Source organism: Pseudophryne corroboree, chromosome 6 (assembly GCF_028390025.1).
Source record: "Pseudophryne corroboree isolate aPseCor3 chromosome 6, aPseCor3.hap2, whole genome shotgun sequence".
NCBI lineage: Eukaryota > Metazoa > Chordata > Amphibia > Anura > Myobatrachidae > Pseudophryne > Pseudophryne corroboree.
The window spans coordinates 199,189,474-199,217,458 of NC_086449.1; the positions used below are offsets into that span (position 1 = coordinate 199,189,474).

General features: G+C 47.7%; 1 protein-coding gene across 2 annotated transcripts in view; it reads left to right on the plus strand.

Annotated features, from left to right (window-relative positions):
• DPP8 (dipeptidyl peptidase 8) overlaps positions 1-27,985 on the plus strand; it is a 136,564-nt gene that overhangs the window by 20,731 nt on the left and 87,848 nt on the right. For both annotated transcript variants that reach the window (XM_063925597.1, XM_063925596.1), the window contains exons 3-9: positions 17,997-18,109; positions 18,442-18,615; positions 18,731-18,899; positions 19,122-19,232; positions 19,374-19,502; positions 19,666-19,727; positions 20,601-20,701. In XM_063925597.1, the coding sequence (XP_063781667.1) occupies positions 17,997-18,109; positions 18,442-18,615; positions 18,731-18,899; positions 19,122-19,232; positions 19,374-19,502; positions 19,666-19,727; positions 20,601-20,701 (859 nt within the window). The remainder of the gene's footprint in view (positions 1-17,996; positions 18,110-18,441; positions 18,616-18,730; positions 18,900-19,121; positions 19,233-19,373; positions 19,503-19,665; positions 19,728-20,600; positions 20,702-27,985) is intronic.

The window sequence follows — 27,985 nt, forward strand, 5'->3', positions numbered from 1 at the left end:
GTCCGACTTTGGTACGACAAAAAGATTGGAATAGAACCCCGTTCCTCATTGAGAGGCGGGAACTGGAGTAATGACTTCTGACTGTAGCAATTTTTGGATCGCTATCAGTAGGACTTTTGCTTTCTGAGGGCACTGAGGCAACCCAGTTGAATCCCATTATTTGTCAAAGTCTCGGCCCAGGTGTCCCGAAACCTTTCAAAACCTGCGCCTATCATAGGACGCCCAAGGTGATCTTGTCTTAGAGACCTGTTTCTGGACTGTATACTGAGAACGGTCTCTGTTTTCACGCGCCTGAACGCGAAAACCTCTTCTCTAGCACGAAAGGACCCAAATACTGGACCAGAGTAATTTCTGCCTATTTGCGTAGCTTTATGAAACGTGGTACGCAGAAAAGAGGATTTCTTTTTTTCTGTTTGTGAAATCCACTTGTCTAATTATAGACCAATTAAAACGTCCCCTCCTTGGGAGACCTCCTCCTGCATGTTCTGCCCGAACCATTTTTCCAAAGTACGGACCTCATAGGTCTGTGTGATGCCCTTGCAGCTATAAAGATTTTCCGGTCTCTGAGCCACAGAATCCTTATTTCTGATATGGCCGACGTAGAGAAGTATGATGCAATTCTGGTAGCATCCCTTTGCGGCCTGGCAATTGTAAGGAGTCGACTCGCCGATATGCTCCGCTAGTCTAACTATTTACTCCTGCTGTATCTTTCTCTACAGCCTGAACAATACGACCAGACAATGCTAGAAATAGCCTTGGTGACCCAGGCACTAACCATAGTAGGTCTTCTTGTCTACCTTGCGATCGGACACCTCCTTTAAAATAGTTACGTTTGGTTCGGCAAGATTGTCTTTCTACTTGACAGTCTAGCCAGAGAGGCAACCACCATCTGCGGAACCTCCCACCTATACATGTAGTGGGTAATCGGCCTCGAACTTCTTTGGAATTTTTGGAAGCATTTATCAGGCTGCTTCCAAGCTTCTCCCTTTGAACATGGAGGGACTGAAGAATTGGAAAATCTGCTCCTTGTGGTTCTTGACTGAAATAAATCAAAACCTTCCAGTTTCTTAACTTCTTCCTCATTGAGGTTAAGGACCTTTCTCTGACGTCCTAGTGGATGCTGGGGACTCCGTAAGGACCATGGGGAATAGACGGCTCCGCAGGAGACTGGGCACATCTAAGAAAGATTTAGGACTATCTGGTGTGCACTGGCTCCTCCCCCTATGACCCTCCTCCAAGCCTCAGTTAGATTTCTGTGCCCGGCTGAGCTGGATGCACACTAGGGGCTCTCCTGAGCTCCTAGAAGAAAGTATAGTTTAGGTGTTTTATTTTCAGTGAGACCTGCTGGCAACAGGCTCACTGCAACGAGGGACTAAGGGGAGAAGAAGCGAACCTACCTAAGTGGTGGTAGCTTGGGCTTCTTAGGCTACTGGACACCATTAGCTCCAGAGGGATCGAACACAGGACCCGACCTCGTCGTCCGTTCCCGGAGCCGCGCCGCCGTCCCCCTTACAGAGCCAGAAACAAGAAGGTGGTCCGGAAAATCGGCGGCTGAAGACTTCTGTCTTCTCCAAGGTAGCGCACAGCACTGCAGCTGTGCGCCATTGCTCCTCATGCACACCACACACTGCGGTCACTGATGGGTGCAGGGCGCTGGGGGGGGGGCGCCCTGAGCAGCAATAATAACACCTTGGCTGGCAAAACTAACACCATATATAGCCCCAGAGGCTATATAGGTGTATATAAACCCCTGCCAGAAACGATAAAATAGCGGGAGAAAGCCCGCCGAAAAAGGGGCGGAGCCAACTCCCTCAGCACACTGGCGCCATTATTCCCTCACAGCTTCGCTGGAAGGAAGCTCCCTGGCTCTCCCCTGCAGTCCTGCACTACAGAAAGGGTAAAAAAGAGAGGGGGGGCACAATTTAGGCGCAGTATATATATATTATAGGCAGCTATAGGGGAAAACACTCTGTATAGTGATATCCCTGTGTTATATAGCGCCCTGGTGTGTGCTGGCATACTCTCCCTCTGTCTCCCCAAAGGGCTTTGTGGGGTCCTGTCCTCTGTAAGAGCATTCCCTGTGTGTCTGCTGTGTCGGTACTGCTGTGTCGACATGTATGATGAGGATAATGATGTGGAGGCGGAGCAAATGCCTGTGAATGTGATGTCACCCCCTGCGGGGTCGACACCAGTGTGGATGGACTTATGGAAGGAATTACGTGACAGTGTCAGCTCCTTACATAAAAGGTTTGACGACATAGGACAGCCGGCTACTCAGCTTGTGCCTGTCCAAGCGTCTCAAATGTCATCAGGGGCTATAAAACGCCCGCTACCTCAGATGACAGATACAGATGTCGACACGGATACCGACTCCAGTGTCGACGATGATGAGACGAGTGTACCCTCCAATAGATCCACCCGTTATATGATTGAGGCTATGAAAAATGTTTTACACATTTCTGATGATACCCCAGGTACCACAAAAAAGGGTATTATGTTTGGTGAGAAAAAACTACCAGTAGTTTCTCTGACGTCCTAGTGGATGCTGGGAACTCCGTAAGGACCATGGGGAATAGCGGCTCCGCAGGAGACTGGGCACAAAAGTAAAAGCTTTAGGACTACCTGGTGTGCACTGGCTCCTCCCCCTATGACCCTCCTCCAAGCCTCAGTTCGATTTTTGTGCCCGAACGAGAAGGGTGCATACTAGGTGGCTCTCCTGAGCTGCTTAGAGTAAAAGTTTAAATTAGGTTTTTTATTTTCAGTGAGTCCTGCTGGCAACAGGCTCACTGCACCGAGGGACTAAGGGGAGAAGAAGCGAACTTACCTGCGTGCAGAGTGGATTGGGCTTCTTAGGCTACTGGACATTAGCTCCAGAGGGACGATCACAGGCCCAGCCATGGATGGGTCCCAGAGCCGCGCCGCCGGCCCCCTTACAGAGCCAGAAGACAGAAGAGGTCCGGGAAATCGGCGGCAGAAGACGTCCTGTCTTCAATAAGGTAGAGCAGCTGAAAATATATGTTTCCAGGACGGCTGGAGTCAGAAAATCTGACTCGCTGTTTATCCTGTATGCACCCAACAAGCTGGGTGCTCCTGCTTCTAAGCAGACTATTGCTCGTTGGATTTGTAGTACAATTCAGCTTGCACATTCTGTGGCAGGCCTGCCACAGCCAAAATCTGTAAAAGCCCATTCCACAAGGAAAGTGGGCTCATCTTGGGCGGCTGCCCGAGGGGTCTCGGCTTTACAACTTTGCCGAGCAGCTACTTGGTCAGGGGCAAACACGTTTGCTAAATTCTACAAATTTGATACCCTGGCTGAGGAGGACCTGGAGTTCTCTCATTCGGTGCTGCAGAGTCATCCGCACTCTCCCGCCCGTTTGGGAGCTTTGGTATAATCCCCATGGTCCTTACGGAGTTCCCAGCATCCACTAGGACGTCAGAGAAAATAAGAATTTACTTACCGATAATTCTATTTCTCATAGTCCGTAGTGGATGCTGGGCGCCCATCCCAAGTGCGGATTGTCTGCAATACTTGTACATAGTTATTGTTACAAAAATCGGGTTATTATTGTTGTGAGCCATCTTTTCAGAGGCTCCTCTGTTATCATGCTGTTAACTGGGTTCAGATCACAGGTTGTATGGTGTGATTGGTGTGGCTGGTATGAGTCTTACCCGGGATTCAAAATCCTTCCTTATTGTGTACGCTCGTCCGGGCACAGTATCCTAACTGAGGCTTGGAGGAGGGTCATAGGGGGAGGAGCCAGTGCACACCAGGTAGTCCTAAAGCTTTTACTTTTGTGCCCAGTCTCCTGCGGAGCCGCTATTCCCCATGGTCCTTACGGAGTTCCCAGCATCCACTACGGACTATGAGAAATAGAATTATTGGTAAGTAAATTCTTATTTTTTCCTGCATCTGACGAATTAAATGAGGTGTGTGAGGAAGCGCGGACTTCCCCAGATAAGAAATTGATCATTTCTAAACGGTTAATGGCTGCGTACCCTTTCCCGCCAGAGGATAGGTCACGCTGGGAAACACCCCCTAGGGTAGATAAAGCGCTAACACGCTTATCAAAGAAGGTGGCACTACCGTCTCCGGATACGGCCGCCCTAAAAGAACCTGCTGATAGAAAGCTGGAAAGTACCCTAAAAGCTATATACACACACACTGGCATTATATTGAGACCCGCTATTGCATCAGCTTGGATGTGCAGTGCTGCTGCTGCGTGGTCATGCTCCCTGTCGGAAAATGCCGACTCCAAGCGGCACATGGAAGTTTTACCCTATAAAGGGGTGGAACTTTTTGGGGAAGGTCTTTCAGACCTCATTTCCACAGCTACTGCTGGGAAATCGACTTTTTTGCCACAGGCTACCCCACAGCAAAAGAAAGCACCGTATTATCAGGTACAGTCCTTTCGGCCCCAGAAAAATAAGGGGGCTAGAGGCTCATCCTTTCTGCCGAGGGGCAGAGGAAGGGGGAAAAAGCTGCAGCACACAGCTAGTTCCCAGGAGCAGAAGTCCTCCCCTGCGTCCGGTAAGTCCACAGCATGACGCTGGGGCTGCTCAGGCGGAATCGGGAACGGTGGGGGCACGTCTCAGGTTTTTCAGCACACAGTGGGCTCTCTCACAAGTGGATCCCTGGGTCCTTCAAGTAGTATCTCAGGGGTACAGGCTGGAATTCGAGACGTCTCCCCCCCGCCGTTTCCTAAAATCTGCCTTGCCGGCAACTCCCTCTGCCAGGGAGGCAGTGTTGGTGGCTATTCAAAAACTGTATTCACAGAAAGTGATCGTCAAGGTACCCCTCCTTCAGCAAGGAAAGGGTTACTACTCCACAATGTTTGTGGTACCGAAACCGGACGGTTCGGTGAGACCCATCTTAAATTTAAAAACCTTGAACACATATCAAAAGGTTCAAGTTCAAGATGGAATCGCTCAGGGCGGTTATTGCGAGCCTGGAGGAGGGGGATTATATGGTATCCCTGGACATCAAGGATGCGTACCTGCATGTCCCCATTTACCCTCCGCACCAGGAGTACCTCAGATTTGTGGTACAGGACTGTCACTATCAGTTCCAGACGCTGCCGTTCAGGTTATCCACGGCACCGAGGGTCTTTACCAAGGTAATGGCCGAAATGATGATACTCCTTCGCAAGAGGGGAGTTTTAATTATCCCGTACTTGGACGATCTCCTGATAAAGGCGAGGTCCAAAGAACAGTTGATAGTGGGGGTGGCACTTTCTCAGGAAGTGCTACAACAGCACGGCTGGATTCTAAACATTCCAAAGTCACAGCTGGTCCCGACGACACGTCTTCTGTTCCTGGGAATGATTCTGGACACAGACCAGAAAAGAGTGTTTCTTCCACTGGAAAAAGCCGAGGAATTGTCATCTCTGGTCAGAGACATCCTAAAACCAGGAAAAGTGTCGGTACATCAATGCACACGAGTCCTGGAAAAAATGCTAGCTTCGTACGAAGCAATTCCATTCGGAAGGTTCCACGCAAGGACGTTCCAGTGGGACCTGTTGGACAAATGGTCCGGGTCCCATCTCCAGATGCAACAGCGGATAACCCGATCGGCCAGAACCAGGGTGTCGCTGCTGTGGTGGCTGCAGAGGGCTCATCTACTAGAGGGCCGCAGATTCGGAATACAGGACTGGGTCCTGGTGACCACGGATGCCAGCCTTCGGGGCTGGGGGGCAGTCACAAAGGGAAGAAATTTCCAAGGACTGTGGTCAAATCAGGAGATTTCTCTTCACATAAATATCCTGGAGCTAAGGGCCATTTACAATGCCCTAAGCCAGGCAAGACCCCTGCTTCAAAACCAGCCGGTACTGATCCAGTCAGACAACATCACGGCGGTCGCCCATGTAAACAGACAGGGCGGCACGGGAAGCAGGATGGCGATGGCAGAAGCCACAAGGATTCTCAGATGGGCAGAGAATCATGTGTTAGCACTGATGGCAGTGTTCATTCCGGGAGTGGACAACTGGGAAGCAGACTTCCTCAGCAGACACTACCTCCACCCGGGAGAATGGGGACTTCATCCTGAAGTCTTCCAAATGCTGGTCAACCGGTGGGAAAAACCACAGGTAGACATGATGGCGTCCCGCCTCAGCAAGAAGTTGAAAAGATATTGCGCCCGGTCAAGAGACCCTCAGGCGATAGCGGTGGACGCTCTAGTGACACCATGGGTGTACCAGTCGGTTTATGTGTTTCCTCCTCTACCTCTCATACCCAAGGTACTGAGAATAATAAGAAGGCGAGGAGTGAAAACCATACTCGTGGTTCCGGATTGGCCAAGAAGAGCTTGGTACCCGGAACTTCAAGAGATGCTTACAGAGGACCCTTGGCCTCTGCCGCTCAGACAAGACCTGCTGCAGCAGGGACCCTGTCTGTTCCAAGACTTACCGCAGCTGCGTTTGATGGCATGGCGGTTGAACACCGGATCCTGAAGGAAAAGGGTATTCCGGAGGAAGTCATCCCTACCCTGATCAAAGCCAGGAAGGATGTCACCGCAAGACATTATCACCGCATTTGGCGAAAATATGTTGCTTGGTGTGAGGCCATGAAGGCCCCGACGGAGGAATTTCAACTGGGTCGATTCCTGCACTTCCTGCAAGCAGGGGTGACGTTGGGCCTCAAATTGGGGTCCATAAAGGTCCAGATTTCGGCTCTGTCGTTTTTTTCTTCCAAAAAGAACTGGCTTCACTGCCCGAAGTTCAGACTTTTGTCAAAGGAGTACTGCATATTCAGCCTCCTTTTGTGCCCAGAGTGGCACCTTGGGATCTCAATGTGGTTTTGGCATTCCTGAAATCACATTGGTTCGAACCACTTAAGACTGTGGATTTAAAATATCTCACGTGGAAAGTGGTCATGCTGTTGGCCTTGGCGTCGGCCAGGCGGGTTTCAGAATTGGCGGCTTTGTCTTGTAAAAGCCCTTATATGATTTTCCATATGGATAGGGCAGAATTGAGGACTTGTCCTCAGTTTCTCCCAAAGGTGGTCTCAGCTTTTCACTTGAACCAACCTATTGTGGTGCCTGCGGCTACTAGGGACTTGGAGGATTCCAAGTTGCTGGACGTAGTCAGGGCCCTAAAAATGTATATTTCCAGGACGGCTGGAGTCAGGAAGACTGACTCGCTGTTTATCCTGTATGCACCCACCAAGCTGGGTGCTCCTGCTTCTAAGCAGTCTATTGCGCGCTGGATTTGTAGCACTATTCAGCTGGCGCATTCTGCGGTAGGCTTACCGCAGCCTAAATCTGTAAAAGCCCATTTCACACGGAAGGTGGGCTCATCTTGGGCGGCTGCCCGAGGGGTCTCGGCTTTACAACTTTGCCGAGCAGCTACTTGGTCGGGGGCAAACACGTTTGCAAAATTCTACAAATTTGATACCCTGGCTGAGGAGGACCTGGAATTCTCTCATTCGGTGCTGCAGAGTTATCCGCACTCTCCCGCCCGTTTGGGAGCTTTGGTATAATCCCCATGGTCCTTACGGAGTCCCCAGCATCCACTAGGACGTCAGAGAAAATAAGAATTTACTCACCGGTAATTCTATTTCTCTGACGTCCTAGTGGATGCTGGGAACTCCGTAAGGACCATGGGGAATAGCGGGCTCCGAAGGAGGCTGGGCACTCTAGAAAGATCTTAGACTACCTGGTGTGCACTGGCTCCTCCCACTATGACCCTCCTCCAAACCTCAGTTAGATTTCGTGCCCGGCCGAGGTTGGATGCACACTAGGGGCTCTCCTGAGCTCTTAGAAAGTAATAGTCTTAGATTTTTTTATTTTCAGTGAGACCTGCTGGCAACAGGCTCACTGCAGCGAGGGACTAAGGGGAGAAGAAGCGAACTCGCCTGCTTGCAGCCGGATTGGGCTTTTTAGGCTACTGGACACCATTAGCTCCAGAGGGATCGACCGCAGGCCCAGCCTTGATGTTCGGTCCCGGAGCCGCGCCGCCGTCCCCCTTACAGAGCCAGAAGCAAGAAGATGGTCCGGAAAATCGGCGGCATGAAGACTCAGTCTTCACCAAGGTAGCGCACAGCACTGCAGCTGTGCGCCATTGCTCCTCTCACACACTTCACACTCCGGTCACTGAGGGTGCAGGGCGCTGGGGGGGGGGGGGGGCGCCCTGAGGCAGCAATAAAAACACCTTGGCTAGCTAAAATACCTCAATATATAGCCCCAGGGGCTATATATGAGGTAAATACCCCTGCCAGAAGTCCATAAAAAGCGGGAGAATAGGCAGCGAAAAAGGGGCGGAGCCTATCTCCTCAGCACACTGGCGCCATTTTTTCCCTCACAGCTCCGCTGGAAGGAAGCTCCCTGGCTCTTCCCTGCAATCTACAGTACCAGTAAGAGGGAAAAGAGAGGGGGGGCATTAAATTTGGCAGTATATATATTGAAAAGCAGCTATTTGGGACATAACTCAGTTAGTCCCTGTATGTATATATATAGCGCTCTGGTGTGTGCTGGCATACTCTTACTCTGTCCCCTCAAAGGGCTTTTTGTGGGTCCTGTCCTCTGTTTGAGCATTCCCTGTGTGTGTGGGGTGTGTCGGTACGGCTGTGTCGACATGTTTGATGAGGATAATGATGTGAAGGCGGATGCCTTTAGCAGGGATGTCGCCCCCTGGGGGGCAGACACCTGAGTGGATGAGCTTATGGAAAGAAATGAGTGCACGTATAGACTCTTTACATAAGAAATTTGACGACATGCCAAATGTGGGACAGCCGAGTCTTCAGCTCGTGCCTGTCCAGGTGTCTCAAGGGGCATCAGGGGCTCTAAAACGCCCGCTATCTCAGGTGGCAAACGTAGATGTCGACACTGATACTGACACCAGTGTCGACGAGGATGAGTCGAATCTAATGCCCGTCAGGGCCATTCACTGCATGATTGAAGCAATGAAAGAGGTGCTAAACATTTCTGATTTACATCCAGGTACCACAAAAAAGGGTATTATGTTTGGGGAGAAAAAACTACCCGTAGTTTTTCCCCCTTCAGATGAATTAAATGAGGTGTGTGAAGAAGCGTGGCTTTCCCCTGATAAAAAATTAGTAATTCCTAAGAAGCTACTAATAGCATTCCCTTTCCCGCCAGAGGATAGGTTACGCTGGGAAACACCCCCTAGGGTGGATAAAGCGCTCACACGTTTGTCTAAAAAGGTGGCACTACCGTCACAGGATACGGCCGCCCTTAAGGAGCCTGCTGATAGAAAGCAGGAGGCGATCCTGAAGTCTGTTTACACACACTCGGGCATTATACTTAGACCAGCTATTGCGTCAGCATGGATGTGCAGTGCTGCCGCTGCGTGGTCAGATAAACTGTCAGAAAATATTGACACACTAGACAGAGACACGATTCTGCTAACAATTGACCATATCAAAGATTCAGTCTTGTATATGAGAGATGCACAGAGGGAAATCTGCCGGCTGGCATCTAAAGTAAGTGCATTGTCCATTTCTGCTAGGAGATGCTTATGGACTCGCCAGTGGACAGGAGATGCAGATTCCAAAAGGCACATGGAAGTTTTGCCTTATAAGGGGGAGGAATTATTTGGGGATGGTCTCTCCGACCTAGTTTCCACAGCAACGTCTGGGAAGTCAGCATTTCTACCCCATGTCCCCTCACAGCCTAAGAAGGCGCCATTTTATCAGGTTCAGTCCTTTCGGACACAGAAAAGCAAGCGTGGAAAAGGAGGTTCTTTTCTGTCTAGGGGCAGAGGTAGGGGAAAAAGGCTGCAACAAACAGCAGGTTCCCAGGAGCAAAAGTCCTCCCCCGCTTCTTCTTCTAAGTCCGCCGCATGACGGTGGGGCTCCACAGGCGGAGCCAGGTACGGTGGAGGCCCGCCTTAAAAATTTCAGCGATCAGTGGGCTCGCTCACAAGTGGATCCCTGGATTCTTCAAGTAGTATCTCAGGGGTACAAGCTGGAATTCGAGGCGGCTCCACCCCACCGGTTCCTAAAATCTGCCTTGCCGATTGCTCCCTCAGACAGGGAGGCGGTGCTAGCGGCAATTCACAAGCTGTATTCCCAGCAGGTGATAATCAAGGTACCCCTACTTCAACGAGGTCGGGGTTACTATTCCACACTATTTGTGGTACCGAAACCAGACGGTTCGGTGAGACCCATTTTAAATTTGAAATCCTTGAACAAGTACATAAAAAAATTCAAGTTCAAGATGGAATCGCTCAGGGCGGTTATTGCAAGCCTGGACGAGGGGATTACATGGTTTCCCTGGACATCAAGGATGCTTACCTGCATGTCCCCATTTACCATCCTCACCAGGAGTACCTCAGATTTGTGGTACAGGACTGCCATTACCAATTCCAGACGCTGCCGTTTGGACTCTCCACGGCACCAAGGGTATTTACCAAGGTTATGGCGGAAATGATGATACTCCTTCGAAGAAAGGGAGTTTTAATTATTCCGTACTTGGACGATCTCCTAATAAAGGCACGGTCCAAGGAACAGTTGTTGGTGGGAGTAGCACTATCTCAGGATGTGCTGCGCCAGCACGGCTGGATTCTGAATATTCCAAAGTCACAGCTGGTACCGACGACACGTCTAATGTTCCTGGGGATGATTCTGGACACAGCCCAGAAAAAAGTGTTTCTCCCGGAGGAGAAAGCCAGGGAGTTGTCTTCTCTAGTCAGAGACCTCCTGAAACCAAAACAGGTATCGGTGCATCACTGCACGCGGGTCCTGGGAAAGATGGTAGCTTCTTACGAAGCAATTCCATTCGGCAGGTTCCATGCCAGAATTTTTCAGTGGGATCTTTGGACAAGTGGTCCGGATCGCATCTTCAGATGCATCGCTTGATAACCCTGTCTCCAAGAACCAGGGTGTCTCTTCTATGGTGGCTGCAGAGTGCTCATCTTCTGGAGGGCCGCAGATTCGGCATACAGGACTGGGTCCTGGTGACCACGGATGCCAGCCTGCGAGGCTGGGGGGCAGTCACAAAGGGAAGAAACTTCCAAGGACTATGGTCAAGTCAGGAGACTTCTCTTCACATAAATATTCTGGAGCTAAGGGCCATCTACAATGCCCTAAGTCAAGCAAAATCCCTGCTCCTACACCAGCCGGTGCTGATCCAGTCAGACAACATCACGGCAGTCGCCCATGTGAATCGACAGGGCGGCACAAGAAGCAGGATGGCAATGGCAGAAGCCACAAGAATTCTCAGATGGGCGGAAAATCATGTACTAGCACTGTCAGCAGTGTTCATTCCGGGTGTAGACAACTGGGAAGCAGACTTTCTCAGCAGGCACGACCTCCACCCGGGAGAGTGGGGACTTCATCCAGAAGTCTTCCAAATGATTGCAAATCAGTGGGGTCGTCCACAGGTGGACATGATGGCGTCCCGTCTAAACAAAAAACTAGAGAGGTATTGCGCCAGGTCAAGAGACCCTCAGGCGATAGCGGTGGACGCTCTGGTAACACCGTGGGTGTACCAGTCAGTTTATATGTTCCCTCCTCTGCCGCTCATACCAAAGGTATTGAGAATAATAAGAAAGCGAGGAGTAAACACAATTCTCGTGGTTCCGGATTGGCCAAGAAGAGCGTGGTACCCAGAACTTCAAGAGATGATCTCAGAGGACCCGTGGCCTCTGCCACTCAGACAAGACCTGCTACAGCAGGGGCCCTGTCTGTTCCAAGACTTACCGCGGCTGCGTTTAACGGCATGGCGGTTGAACACCGGATCCTGAAGGAAAAGGGCATTCCGGAGGAAGTCATTCCTACGCTTATTAAAGCCAGGAAAGAAGTTACAGCAAATCATTATCACCGCATATGGCGGAAATATGTTGCTTGGTGTGAGGCCGAAAAGGCCCCAACAGAGGAATTTCAACTAGGTCGATTTCTGCATTTCCTGCAAGCAGGAGTGAATATGGGCCTAAAACTGGGCTCCATTAAGGTACAGATCTCGGCTCTGTCGATTTTCTTTCAGAAAGAACTAGCTTCAGTACCTGAAGTTCAGACATTTGTAAAGGGAGTGCTGCATATTCAGCCCCCGTTTGTGCCTCCTGTGGCACCTTGGGATCTCAATGTGGTGTTGAGTTTCTTAAAATCACATTGGTTTGAACCACTAAAAACCGTGGATCTGAAATATCTCACGTGGAAGGTGGTTATGTTATTGGCCTTGGCTTCTGCCAGGCGAGTATCAGAATTGGCGGCTTTGTCTTGTAAAAGCCCTTATCTGATTTTCCATATGGATAGGGCAGAATTGAGGACTCGTCCCCAGTTTCTACCTAAGGTGGTGTCAGCGTTTCACCTGAATCAGCCTATTGTGGTGCCTGCGGCTACTAGGGACTTGGAGGACTCCAAGTTGTTAGACGTGGTCAGGGCCCTGAAAATTTATGTTTCCAGAACGGCTGGAGTCAGAAAATCTGACTCGTTGTTTATCCTATATGCGCCCAACAAGCTGGGTGCTCCTGCTTCTAAGCAGACTATTGCTCGTTGGATTTGTAGTACAATTCAGCTTGCGCATTCTGTGGCAGGCCTGCCACAGCCAAAATCTGTCAATGCCCATTCCACAAGGAAGGTGGGCTCATCTTGGGCGGCTGCCCGAGGGGTCTCGGCTTTACAACTTTGCCGAGCTGCTACTTGGTCAGGGGCAAACACATTTGCAAAATTCTATAAATTTGATACCCTGGCTGAGGAGGACCTGGAGTTCTCTCATTCGGTGTTGCAGAGTCATCCGCACTCTCCCGCCCGTTTGGGAGCTTTGGTATAATCCCCATGGTCCTTACGGAGTTCCCAGCATCCACTAGGACGTCAGAGAAAATAAGAATTTACTCACCGGTAATTCTATTTCTCGTAGTCCGTAGTGGATGCTGGGCGCCCATCCCAAGTGCGGTTTATCTGCAATACTTGTAAATAGTTATTGTTAACTAAATCGGGTTATTGTTGAGCCATCTGTTGAGAGGCTCTGTTGTTTCATACTGTTAACTGGGTTTCATATCACGAGTTGTACGGTGTGATTGGTGTGGCTGGTATGAGTCTTACCCGGGATTCAAAATCCTTCCTTATTGTGTACGCTCGTCCGGGCACAGTATCCTAACTGAGGCTTGGAGGAGGGTCATAGTGGGAGGAGCCAGTGCACACCAGGTAGTCTAAGATCTTTCTAGAGTGCCCAGCCTCCTTCGGAGCCTGCTATTCCCCATGGTCCTTACGGAGTTCCCAGCATCCACTACGGACTACGAGAAATAGAATTACCGGTGAGTAAATTCTTATTTTCTCGTAGTCCGTAGTGGATGCTGGGCGCCCATCCCAAGTGCGGATTGTTTGCAATACCTGTACATAGTTATTGTTACAAAAATCGGGTTTTGTTGTGAGCCATCTCTTCAGAGGCTCCATTTGTTATCATACTGTTAACCGGGGTTCCTATCACGTGTTATATGGTGTGATTGGTGTGGCTGGTATGAGTCTTACCCGGGATTCAAAAATCCTTCCTTATTGTGTCAGCTCTTCCGGGCACAGTTCCTAACTGAGGCTTGGAGGAGGGTCATAGGGGGAGGAGCCAGTGCACACCAGATAGTCCTAAATCTTTCTTAGATGTGCCCAGTCTACTGCGGAGCCGTCTATTCCCCATGGTCCTTACGGAGTCCCCAGCATCCACTACGGACTACGAGAAATAGAATTACCGGTGAGTAAATTCTTATTTTTACAGCTTAATAAGAGAATCTAATCCCTTAACCTCAGAGTCCTCCTCTTACGGACTGGTGTTCAGTATCGCTTCTACTGCCTCACCTTCATCATCAATTACAAGACCCCCTTCCTCTTCATGTAGGGTTGGGAGTGGTCTCTTTGCTGCCCAACACAGTCTTTTCTGCATGTGCGGGTGGAGTCATTCTACTGAAAAATTAGTCCATAATTTTGGTCAACCCTGCTGCCCATTCTAAATGTGCTTGCGGTATTCCGCCAACTTGATGCCGACTGACCACTACTCCCAGGTTGAGCGTCCATTCCTAAACATAAATCGCTCACCTCCTTGCCATTATTGCTTCTTTGTGGTCTTGGTTGGTGCTTTTGACCTGTTTAACATATACTTCATCAACAGTCAGCAGTGCTTTCACCCTATTTAAGTAGGAAGAGAAAGACCGCAGGGATATAGCGAGCAAGTGAAACTGGTTTAGACACACAGCTGGAACTAAGCCTACATTATAGGAGAAAGAAAAAAACTAAAATTTATTTTATTTTTTTAAAACCAGCCTGGCGTCTGCAATCCTCACAGCACCAACTGTTATAACAGCTTGTCTTGACTGGATTATACTTCTGTTGCTCCTCTTCCTCAGGATCTTTTTCAGTAGAATCCTTTGGAGGGAAAAGAAAACCACATCATTCTTTATACAAAGATTTAGCAGCAGCAAAGCCTTTCTGTAGCCACACCAGCCATATGTAAATTAATCTCAGGATGTACTGAATTTAATACAATGTTTCAATCTGCTTGACAGTGATTGGTAGCTGAAGAATCTCCTCAGAGATTTTCTAACTACAGGTGGGCGCCTATTTCTAAAAGCCAAAATGGCCACAACTGAAAAATTTAAGACACATCTCTAAAAGTATTGTCTGTGCTCAGCCTGCAATAGAGCCCTATAGTGCTCACTCTCCTTGCAGGCAGTGTCTGTACGGACTGTCTCTGTCTAACAGTGTCTATTTAAAAATGCTGCCTGTAAATCAACTCACTGTGCTGCTTAGGAGAGATGCCGACCCTTTCAATCAGGGTCCTTGTCTCTCCACTTCATGGAAACCTTTGCCCCCATTTTTAACAGGTTGGCTCGGCTCCAGCTGCTCTTCTCTAATAAGGATATTCTTTTTCTCGGCTCAGCCGTCTACTCACTGTTAGAAGAGAATCTTCAGATAGAGATACCGAACCCTTTCACTGGGATCTTAGTCTCTATTCAGTCGGAATCCTTGTCTCCACTCCTGAACTTTGTCCCCCTTTTATTAGGGGGACGCAGCCTTTTCATCTGGTAAAGCCTGCACCCCCTTTCTTTAGGTGGGATCGGGCATTTACCATCTTTTGAAACCTGCACCCTCCCTTTAGTTAGGAGGGATTGGGTCAGTATAAAGGAAAGAAAAAAAAAAGAAAGAGAAATCTTGCAGGAGCTCCCTTCTGTGCTTGTACCTCCTAGGCACAATGGGGCAGATGTATTAACCTGGAGAAGGTATAAGGAAGTGATAAACCAGTGATATGTGCAAGGTGATAAATGCACCAGCCAATCAGCTCCTAACTGTTAATTTACATATTGGAGCTGATTGGCTGGTTCGTTTATCACCTTGCACATATCACTGGTTTATCACTTCCTTATGCCTTCTCCAGGTTAATACATCTGCCCCAATTTTCCAAATTGAGGGAGGAGGGATGTGAAGGGGGAGGAGCCGGCTGTACAGACAATGCTAATTTTAGATTGTGCCACACCTCCAGTTACAAGCTTCACACCCCTAATGTCTAAGGAATGCTCCAGTGTCCCCTAGTGGATGAAAGAGAAACAATGCTATAAAACTTATCTACAGACTTCAATGGAACCTTAATTGTCTTGTTAGCCACGTACAGGTATACTTGGTATTCCCTCATTTTTAGATGCCTACCTGTTCGGGGGTAACCACAGTGTGGGTTGTTCTATTGTTGTCCACTGTTTCCTGTGTTTTCATAAAACTGTGATACGGTTTTAAGAAACCTGTTTTTCTTTAAATTAGTCTTGGATCTGACAGTATACAGTTTCGTAAAATGGTATCTTTCTTTAAAATGTAACTATGCATGCAAAAACATTTAATTTCTCTTGAATGGCTATTGAAAGTGGAACTAAACGCTACATTTGCCTATTTCTGATGTGTTTTTTTATTCAGTTCAGCATTATCTCCTGTGCTATTCAATTCAGCACGCTGTCATGTCGGGGAAGGCCTGTTCTCACAGTCTAAACAGGGCCGTTTTGCCGCAAGAACCGGCATTCTCCACCTAAAGTGCCCGGCGTGATGCTGTTTCCGCCACGCTAAGGGCAGAAATCAGAATCACACCAGCACTTTTGTCTGAATTCTGTTTGCCCCCGATCCCCCCCACCCCCGCCCCCCCCGGAGGGGTGCGAGAAGAAATCCTCTTGTCAGGTGTCACAGTGCGCTGAGTTGAATAGCACTAGGAGCTGATTCCCGGCGATATTCAATCTGCACTGAATTGAATCGAGCCCCTTTATATAAACAATTGTTTCTATTTATTAAAACGTCCTTTTTAAACGCTCTTTCTAGAATAGTTTAAGAGTATCCCTTAAATTCAAAACCATCCATTATACCTGTCACTCGTTTATCAAAGTTCTTTCCAGAAGAGCAATTTCTTCTCAGTCGCAATAGCTGCCCCTTATGTATATTCTCCTTAATGAGAATGCGGTAGGTAAGACTCTGTGGATATGGGTTAATTGTTAGGATTGGGAGGGTGTCAGGGGGCAGCATGGCAGTCTTGGTGAAGGGGAGATGTTGATTATATGGAGTGGAGGGAGACACTGCAGTGTTATGAAGTAGATGGATAGGCTGGTGATTGGCAGGGAATCCTTTAGGGGGGTGCTGTGGGGACTGGTGTCCCGGGCCCTTACAGAGAGGGGGGCTCACACCTAGCTCCTACCGCCAATACCTGTAGAGCTGCACCAGTCTGTGAACCAACAGCAAGCTGATGCGCAAGGAGGACTTCTTAAAAAAAAAAAAAAGCCTTATCTGTGCATCAGCTCTCTGTAAACCATTCTTGTAGGTCAGCAACAATCCGCCTATATGTAACGTCACAATGTATGACATCATATAGGGGTGGAGCAGTGCGGCAGAAACCTTTATTTGGGAGGGAGGGCCCTGTCTATTTTGTCAGTCCCGGGCTTCACAATTTCTGATGGCAGCCCTGGTGATTGGTATTGAAGATGAGTGTTAGCATAGAGAATGGGCTTGATGTGAAATACAGGAGTGAGATGAAGAAGAGGATAGAGGTAGAGCTAAAAGGAGAAAGAAAAGGGTAACATTGTAATGTATACGTTATAAACCCACACATCACAAACCACAATATTATGCAATCAATGCCCAGTGTGAAACGTAATCAGAAAATTTAAAACATTAATGAAAATATTAGAGATTACCATTTGTACAGGGTAATATGCTGGTGCAGTAAACAAATATGATTTATATACTCTGACTGAAGCCATACCATTTTTTATGGAGTTTGCTTCAGTCAAGTTTAGTGGGGCCACAGTGTACTAAAAATTGATCCATTTCTTCTCCTTTCTTAAAATGCAGTTTGCATATTGGTAGATTTTTTTTGTGTTTCCTATGGGGAGATAATTTCCTGAGGATGTAATAATATTTTTATTTTTTTATTTAAACAATCGTTTTGTTTTATTATTGTAAATATTAAACATACCAGCAACATAGCATAAAAGAAAACTCTAGAGAAATACACTAGGTACCATAAACATAATCGATACTGATCACATAAAATAAAAATAACCAAAAAAGACCCAAACGATGGGCCCGCATTACACTTTATAAAATGAGGATATAATATTTGTATCTATTTTTATTTATCTAGTGGTACATTTGTAATGCAGAGAAAGTAGACCAACAGTATGTATGAATAAGGGAAATCAATGTAAACGGTAGTTCTTATAAATTGAAACAATAAGACACTTATTATAGGCCTAACAGATTGTCACCTAGTTACACCAACATTTCAGTATAGTAACAAATAAGGGCAGAACTGGCCGAGTGGCAGTACACAGTGGAGGATGGGGGGGGACACACATATTCTGGGAGCTTAGAGCCTTAGATGAAGAGGGTGTGGATATAAAAATATGAGATCCAGGGGTCCCATGCTTTAGAAAAAAACTATCAGAGCTGCAGTGTAATGCCAGTTGCACACTGAACAATCTTTTTTTTCTTTCATGTCTTACAAAAGACAATGTATTAAAATGTTTTATTTTTGGCCCTTTGACTGCACATAGGAATCTTTTGTACTTATCTAATTGTTTTCCTTTCAGCGATGTCTGGAGAAAACCGGGAGAACACTCTGTTCTACTCAGAGATCCCAAAGAACATTAACCGTGGTGCAGTCCTCATGCTGTCCTGGAAACCTCTGCTGGACACTTTTCAGGTGAGACATGAGATGGGGGATTATTTGGGCGGTATTCAATTCCTTTCACCCCCTTCCACACCGGTTCTGTTTCTGCTGACAGGAGTGGTATAATTTTAGCTCGCCTCCCCCCGGGATAGCGAGGGCGCCCAACCCTTTATGCAGCTAAACCCGGTTACTATGGGCGCGATATGGCCAATAACGGGGATCACTTTAGAAAGGAGATTAGGCGTGATATATCATTTGAATACCACCCTTTGTGTCTTGCATTTGTTGTCCGTGTGTTTTTGCACAGCCGAATCACTCTTGCAGGCACTCATGTCCATTATTTTAAATGTTTTCTGTTACTATAGGCTACCCCAGATTACGGCATGTACTCCCGTGAAGAAGAGCTCCTGAGAGAGAGAAAACGTATCGGAACAGTTGGCATCTCTGCATTTGATTACCATGCAAAAAGTGGAACTTTCCTGTTCCAAGCTGGAAGCGCCATTTATACTGTTAGAGATGGGGGTACCCGTGGGTTCACGGTAAGGTTAAGCCATGTAATTTTGCAACATCCGAATTTTGACCTTGCTGATATTATACATTAATACCATCAGCTTGTCATTGTAACATTCTCATCCTTTCTTTATGCACTTGTAGAAGCAGTCCCTCCAACCTCGGTTACTGGAAAGCGGTTGTCCTAACATCCGCATGGACCCTACCATCTGTCCTGCAGACCCCAGCTGGATGGCATTTGTGCACAGCAACGACTTGTTTGTCGCTAATATAGAGAGTGGAGAGGAGCGCCGGTTGACCTTTGTGCACAAAGGTTAGGCCCTGCTTAACTAACAAAAGTACAAAATAGCGTAAATATGGAATATCACACTAGACGTATACTTTTGGAGCTAGAATTTGTACATTGTGTATAATTCATTATAACCATTTATACTGGTCCCAATATTGAATGGCTTGTGTTGTAACACATGTTCCTTGCCGTTAAAGGAATTGATTATGGTATTGTGCTGAAAGCGTGATGTATTGTTTTACGCAGACTTAGTTGGAGTGGAGGAAGACTGCCGATCAGCTGGCGTAGCCTCATTTGTGCTGCAAGAGGAATTTGATCGTTACACAGGATACTGGTGGTGCCCCAGTAATGAGACAAGTAAGAAGTAATTCACTGATAGATGACAGGTTTTGAATGCTGTTACCCATCAGAGTTGTAAACTTGTTTGAATATGTAACGTATTCAAGTTGCCAATCGCTCAGTAACCATGGTCTGGTGTCGCGTGTTTCCATGTTGTAGCTGCATCTGGTGGTCAAATTCTGCGCATCCTCTACGAGGAGAACGATGAGTCTGAAGTGGAGATTATTCATGTGACCTCCCCAATGCTGGAGACTCGCAGGACGGATTCATTTAGGTACCCCAAAGCTGGTGAGCATCATCCCTGCAGCCTCATCAATGGATCTATGATTTGTGTGACTGTAGCATCGTGTGGGCTTTGTAGTGATTGGGATGGCTGTGTTAACATTTAACCTTAACAGGAAGAAGAAAAAATTGTATGACTGTTTGCTGAATAATCTCCCACAATTCACAGGAACGGCAAATCCAAGAGTGACGTTTAAACTGTCAGAGATAACAGTGGATGCAGAGGGCAGGGTGAGTGAGTTCCACTGGATTTGTCCAATTCTGTATTAAACGCATGGAGTAAATCTATGCTCGATTGAAAGGAGATATCCACATTGTGCATATCTGCCCTATGTGTTAGAGGGATATAAGCGGGCTCTGTATATTAGGGCGACACACATAATGGCGAGACTGATGAAATGTAAGTACCGTGTTTTTAATTTGAGTATTGTGAACACAGTTGACATTTAACATTGTCATACATACCGCATAAGCAATTTCCCCTGTGACCAGGAGATGGTTGAGATCACCTGATGAGGGGGGAGTTGTGAAGCTCTAAAGATGCATGCAGTGAGGGTGGCTTTATGTAAATTCACAGTGCCTGCATACCTCCTCATAGCAGCAGGGTAACAAGCTATGGAATCAGCCACTATTGAGGAATATTTGGGACACTTTCAGGCAGTACTTCCCGGGAAAAATCATCTCCCAAAACTCTGTGTGGGGATCTGCTTGGATCACTAAGATAAAGGAATGTAGTTCCTAAGGTTGTGGTATAAAAAGACATCAGTCAGAAGGTCTGCATAGACATTAGGTTTACAAGCAGTACGTCGGCATTCACTCATATCGACACCATATTTGCTGAGACTATTTCAATATTTTAGCAGAACTAATAATAACACAGAAATGTACTGTTAAACTGCAACTTAATAAAAGTTGCCATGTATGAATGTCCACAATTTGCTTGTCTACTTTCTGTCCATTCTGACCATATAGCATACCTAACACCATTGCAGCTCCCACATTAGGTGTATGGTCATGTAGGGATGATGTGGTCTCTGCATGCTGCTAATTGGGTAAAAGCATGGCTAGGTATTTCTGCTATGACTGACCTTTATTTCTCTATAGGTGCTGGATGTTGTAGACAAGGAGCTCAGGCAGCCGTTTGAGGTGCTGTTTGCTGGAAGTGAATACATAGCCAGAGCTGGCTGGACTCCAGATGGAAAGTAGTGCGTATTTGTGAGAATTTCGGTTTAAATATCTACGTACACATTTTAATCTTCTGCAAATTACCCAGTTCATAGAATTTTTATTTTATTTTCTCTAACGTCCTAGAGGATGCTGGGACTCCGTAAGGACCAAGGGGGATAGACGGGCTCCGCAGGAGACATGGGCACTTCAAGAAAGACTTTGGATCTGGGTGTGCACTGGCTCCTCCCTCTATGCCCCTCCTCCAGACCTCAGTTTGATACTGTGCCCAGTGGAGACTGGGTGCTTTCAGGGAGCTCTCCTGAGTTTCCTGTAAAAGAAAGTATTTTAGTTAGGTTTTTTATTTTCAGGGAGCCTGCTGGCAACAGACTCCCTGCATCGAGGGACTGAGGAGAGAGAAACAGACCCAGTTCTCTGAGTTTCAGGGCTCTGTTTCTTAGGCTACTGGACACCATTAGCTCCAGAGGGATCGGTACGCAGGTCTCACCCTCGCCGTCCGTCCCAGAGCCGCGCCGCCGTCGTCCTCGCAGAGCCGGAAGAAAGAAGCCGGGTGAGTATGTGAGGAAAAGACTTCAGAGGCGGCAGAAGACATGATCTTCATAAGAGGTAACGCACAGTAGTGAAGCGGTGCGCCATTGCTCCCATTCACCTCACACACTCCGGTCACTGTAAGGGTGCAGGGCGCAGGGGGGGCGCCCTGGGCAGCAATAAACACCTCAGGTGGCAAATACACACATATACATGTATAGCTGGGCACTGTACATGTATAAAAAGAGCCCCCGCCATGTTATTAGTAAATTTGAGCGGGACAGAAGCCCGCCGCCGAGGGGGCGGGGCTTCTCCCTCAGCACTCACCAGCGCCATTTTTTCTCCACAGCACCGCTGAGAGGAAGCTCCCCGGACTCTCCCCTGCTTGACACACGGTGAAAGAGGGTTTTAAAGTAGAGGGGGGGCACATAATTGGCGCATATACATTATACATAAGCGCTACTGGGTAAACATTCTATGTTTTTTCCTGGGTCATATAGCGCTGGGGTGTGTGCTGGCATACTCTCTCTCTGTCTCTCCAAAGGGCCTGGTGGGGAACCTGTCTTCAGAAAAGAGCTTCCCTGTGTGTGTGGTGTGTCGGTACGCGTTTGTCGACATGTCTGAGGTTGAGGGCTCACCTAAGGAGGAGGGGGGGAGTGTATGAATATTAGGTCTCCGTCGGCAGTGCTGACACCTGACTGGATGGATATGTGGAATGTTTTAAGTGCTAATGTTAATTTATTGCACAAAAGATTAGACAAAGCTGAAGCTAGGGTACAGTCAGGGAGTCAACCCATGTCTGTCCCTATGTTGCCGAGACCTTCGGGGTCTCAGAAGCGCCCACTATCCCAAATAGTTGACACAGATACCGACACGGATTCAGACTCCAGTGTCGACTACGATGATGCAAAATTGCAGCCAAGGGTGGCTAGATGTATTCGATATATGATTATCGCAATTAAAGATGTTTTGCATATTACTGAGGAACCCCCTGTCCCTGACACGAGGGTACACATGTATAAGGGAAAGAAACCTGAGGTGACCTTTCCCTCCTCACATGAGCTGAACGAATTATGCGAAAAAGCATGGGAAACTCCAGACAAAAAACTGCAGATTCCCAAAAGGATTCGAACAGCGTATCCTTTCCCGTCACAGGACAGAATACGGTGGGAATCCTCCCCTAGGGTAGACAAAGCTTTGACACGCTTCTCAAAAAAGATAGCGCTCCCGTCCCAAGATACGGCTACCCTCAAGGATCCTGCTGACCGCAAGCAGGAGGTTACCTTGAAGTCCATTTACACTCATTCTGGTACGTTGCTCAGGCCGGCAATTGCGTCGGCCTGGGTTTGTAGTGCTGTAGCAGCATGGACAGATTCTTTATCAGCGGATATTGAGACCCTTGATAAGGATACCATTTTAATGACCCTAGGGCATATAAAAGATGCTGTCTTATATATGAGGGATGCTCAAAGAGACATTAGTTTACTGGGTTCCAGAATAAACGCTATGTCCATTTCTGCTAGGCGAGTCTTATGGACCCGACAGTGGACGGGGGATGCTGACTCAGATAGGCATATGGAGTTTGCCTTACAAGGGTGAGGAATTGTTTGGAGAGGGTCTCTCGGACCTTGTCTCCACAGCTACGGCAGGTAAATCGAATTTTTTGCCTTATGTTCCCTCACAATTTAAGAAAGCGCCTCATTATCAAATGCAGTCCTTTCGTTCAAATAAAAGCAAAATAGTACGTGGATCGTCCTTTCTTGCCAGGGTAAGGGCAGAGAAAAAAAGCTGCACAACACAGCTAGTTCCCAGGAACAGAAGTCCTCCCCGGCCTCTGCAAAATCCACCGCATGACGCTGGGGCTCCCCTGAGGGAGTCCGCTCCAGTGGGGGCACGTCTTCGACTTTTCAGCCACATCTGGGTTCAATCACGGGTAGATCCCTGCCCAATGGAAATTGTTTCCCAGCGATACAGGCTGGAATTCGAAGAGGTACCTCCTCGCCGGTTTTTCAAATCGGCGCTACCAACTTCTCCCCTGGAAAGGGAGATAGTGTTACTGGCGATTCAAAAATTGTGTCTTCAACAAGTGGGGACCGAGGTTGCCCTGCTTCAGAGGGGGATGGGGTACTACTCAACCCTGTTTGTGGTCCCGAAACCGGACGATTCGGTCAGACCCATTTTGAATTTAAAATCCCTGAACCTTTACTTAAAACGGTTCAAGTTCAAGATGGAATCGCTCAGAGCGGTCATCGCCAGCTTGGAAGGGGGGATTTTATGGTATCGCCGGACATAAAGGTTGCATACCTGCATGTTCCCATATATCCTCCTCATCAGGCGTACCTGAGATTTGCGATACAGGATTGTCATTACCAATTTCAGACGTTGCCGTTTGGGCTTTCCACGGCCCCCGAGAATTTTCACCAAAGTAATGGCGGAAATGATGGTGCTCCTGCGAAAGCAGGGTGTCACAGTTATCCCGTACTTGGACGATCTCCTCATAAAAGCGAGATCACGGTAGAAGTTGCAGAACAGCGTAACCCTTTCACTGAAGGTGTTACAGCGACACGGCTGGATTCTCAATATTCCAAAGTCGCAGCTGGTTCCTACGATTCGCCTGTCCTTCTTGGGCATGATTCTGGACACAGACCAGAAAAGGGTTTATCTTCCGGAAGAAAAAGCGCAGGAACTCATGACTCTAGTCAAGAACCTGTTGAAGCCGAAACAAGTGTCAGTGCATCATTGCACTCAAGTCCTGGGAAAAATGGTGGCGACATACGAAGCCATTCCCTTCGGCAGGTTCCATGCAAGGACTTTCCAGTGGGACCTATTGGACAAATGGTCCGGGTCACATCTGCACATGCATCAGCGGATCACCCTGTCCCCCAGGGCCAGGGTTTCTGTCCTGTGGTGGCTGCAGAGTGCTCACCTTCTAGAGGGCCGCAGGTTCGGCATTCAGGATTGGATCCTGGTGACCACGGATGCGAGCCTCCGCGGTTGGGGAGCAGTCACACAGGGAAGAAATTTCCAAGGCCTTTGGTCAAGTCAAGAGACTTGTCTTCACATCAACATCCTGGAACTGAGGGCCATATTCAACGCCCTACGTCAAGCGGAGACCTTACTTCGCGACCGACCAGTGCTGATTCAGTCGGACGTCACCGCAGTAGCTCATGTAAACCGCCAAGGCGGCACAAGGAGCAGAGGGGCGATGGCGGAACTAACAAGAATTCTTCACTGGGCGGAGAATCATGTAAGTGCACTGTCAGCAGTGTTCATTCCGGGAGTGGACAACTGGGAAGCAGACTTCCTCAGCCGACACGACCTGCATCCAGGAGAGTGGGGACTTCATCAGGAAGTCTTCGCACAGATTGCAAGTCAGTGGGGTTTGCCCCAAATAGACATGATGGCGTCCCGTCTCAACAAAAAGCTACAAAGGTATTGCGCCAGGTCAAGAGATCCTCAGGCCGTAGTTGTGGACGCCCTAGTGACACCGTGGGTGTTCCAGTCGGTCTATGTATTTCCTCCACTTCCTCTCATACCCAAGGTGTTGAGAATAATAAGAAAAAGAGGAGTGAGAACAATACTCATTGTTAAGGATTGGCCACGAAGGACCTGGTATCCGGATCTGCAGGAAATGCTCACAGAAGATCCGTGGCCTCTTCCTCTAAGACAGGACCTGTTGCAACAGGGTCCCTGTCTGTTCCAAGACTTACCGCGGCTGCGTTTGACGGCATGGCGGTTGAACGCCGGATCCTAGCGGAAAAAGGTATTCCGGATGAGGTCATTCCTACGCTAATACAGGCTAGGAAGGGCGTGACATCTAAACATTATTACCGGATATGGCGAAAATATGTTTCTTGGTGCGAGGCCAGGAATGCTCCTACGGAAGAATTCCATCTAGGCCGTTTTCTTCACTTCCTACAGACTGGAGTGAATTTGGGCCTAAAGTTAGGCTCCATTAAAGTTCAGATTTCGGCCTTATCCATTTTCTTTCAAAAGGAATTGGCCTCTCTGCCTGAAGTACAGACTTTTGTGAAGGGAGTACTGCATATTCAGCCTCCTTTTGTGCCTCCGGTGGCTCCTTGGGACCTTAACGTGGTGTTAAGTTTTCTGAAGTCACATTCGTTTGACCCACTTCAAACAGTGGAGTTGAAATATCTCACTTGGAAGGTGGTCATGTTGTTAGCCTTGGCTTCGGCTAGGCGAGTTTCGGAATTGGCGGCTTTATCACATAAAAGCCCCTATCTGGTTTTCCATATGGATAGAGCGGAATTGCGGACCCTTCCTCAATTCCTACCTAAGGTGGTCTCATCTTTTCATATGAACCAACCTATTGTTGTGCCTGTGGCTACAAAAGACTTGGAGGATTCCGAGTCCCTTGATGTGGTCAGGGCTTTGAAGACTTACGTGGCCAGAACAGCTAGGATCAGAAAAACAGAAGCACCGTTTGTCCTATATGCAGCCAACAAGGTTGGCGGCCCTGCTTCAAAGCAGACTATGGCTCGCTGGATCTGCAACACGATTCAGCAGGCGTATTCTACGGCAGGATTGCCGTTACCAAAATCGGTTAAGGCCCATTCCACTAGGAAGGTGGGCTCGTCTTGTGCGGCTGCCCGAGGGGTCTCGGCACTACAGCTGTGCCGAGCTGCTACTTGGTCGGGGTCAAACACCTTTGCAAAGTTCTATAAGTTTGATACCCTGGCTGAGGAGGACCTCCTGTTTGCTCATTCGGTGCTGCAGAGTCATCCGCACTCTCCCACCCGTTTGGGAGCTTTGGTACGATCCCCATGGTCCTTACGTAGTCCCAGCATCCTCTAGGACGTTAGAGAAAATAAGATTTTACACCTACCGGTAAATCTTTTTCTCGTAGTCCGTAGAGGATGCTGGGCGCCCGTCCCAAGTGCGGACTATTTCTGCAAGACTTGTAAATAGTTGTTGCTTTCATAAGGGTTATGTTATAGTTTCGTCGGTTATGGACCGATGATATGTTGTTGTTCATACTGTTAACTAGATTGTATATCACAGGTTATACGGTGTGATTGGTGTGGCTGGTATGAATCTTGCCCTTAGATTATCTAAAATCCTTTCCTCGCACTGTCAGTCTCCTCTGGGCACAGTTTCTCTAACTGAGGTCTGGAGGAGGGGCATAGAGGGAGGAGCCAGTGCACACCCAGATCCAAAGTCTTTCTTGAAGTGCCCATGTCTCCTGCGGAGCCTGTCTATCCCCCTTGGTCCTTACGAAGTCCCAGCATCCTCTACGGACTACGAGAAAAAGATTTACCGGTAGGTTTAAAATCTTATTTTTTCCCCTTCCTCCTTTCTTCAGTAGTGGGCGATAGGGCCTAATTCAGACCTGATTGCAGCAGCAAACTTTTTCTCTAATGGGCAAACCATGTGCACTGCAGGTGGGGCAGATATAACATGTGCAGAGAGAGTTAGATTTGGGTGGGGTGTGTTCAAACAGAAATCTAAATTGCAATGTAAAAATAAAGCAGACAGTATTTACCCTGCACAGAAACAAAATAACTCACCCAAATCTAACTCTTTGCACATGTTATATCTGCCCCACCTGCAGTGCACATGGTTTTGCCCATTAGAGAATAAGTTTACTTCTACGATCAGGTCCAAATTAGGCCCATAAATGGGGGTGTGCTTCATCTCTTTAATAATCCTGAATAAAGAAAGGAACCCTCTTGTTCTTGACAAGTGATTAGGTTTTTTTTTTTTTTTTTTTTAACATCGTGTCCCTTTGCTTGCATGTTCCAAAGAACTTAAAGTCCTCTTGCATGGAGTACTCAGATAGTCATAGAAAGTGCTTAGGTACCTTCTCTCAGATCGCCTAATCCAAAGGTTCTCAAACGCGCTCAAGTTTATCCATGCTTGGCCACTGTTGACTTAATTAGCACCTCTGTCAATTTGATTTAACCACCTGTGCTGAGCTATGGATATACCTAAAACCTGGACTGTTTGGGTGCCTTGAGGACCGCGGCCTAATCCGTAGGTTCTCAAACTCAGTCCTCAGGACCACGAAAAGGTTCATGTTTACTGTGTCTCATCACAGAATCACAAGTGAAATAGCTCCACCTGTGGATCTTTTAAAATGTATCATAAAGTAATAAATACACTTGCTAGGTGACCTGGAAACTGAAAACTGTTTGGGGTCTTTAGGACCGCGTTTGAGAACCACTGTCCTAATCAGTCAGAGCTGCACTTTGGTGGGCTTAGTCCTGGTTATTGGTATTTTCTTTTTTAGCTTCATTAGTTTCTGTGATGTGTCACACCTGCAGAGTGCTTCCTGGTCTTCAAATGCTTTGCCTGAATTTACAATTTAAAGCCCTACGTTCCTGAGAACAAAAATCAGTGAGTCCGGAGGTACTGTAATAGGCCCTACACACTGAAAGATATATCTGTCCAATCTGGCTGGGAGCAAATGACAATCAACCATTTGCTCCCAAAATCCAGAAAATGGACAAAAATGGTTGTTCAGAAAAATTGGTTTAACGAAACATATGTAACCAATTTGTCTGAAGTCCATTTTCAGCCCAGTACACACTAGGCAATCGCGGCGGGGACCCGGTGGAGTGCCGACATTGGCAAGTGCATATATACTTGCCGATGCCGGCGGGGAAAAAACTGAAGGTGGGGGGCGTGGTTGTAGTTAATGAGGACCTCCCTCGTCTGTACATGTTCAGAGGGAGGGGGTTGTTAGCGACATTGAGTGTACACACTGGATGAGATTGTAAAAGATCTCTCTCAAATTGTCCCTTCTGAGCGAGATC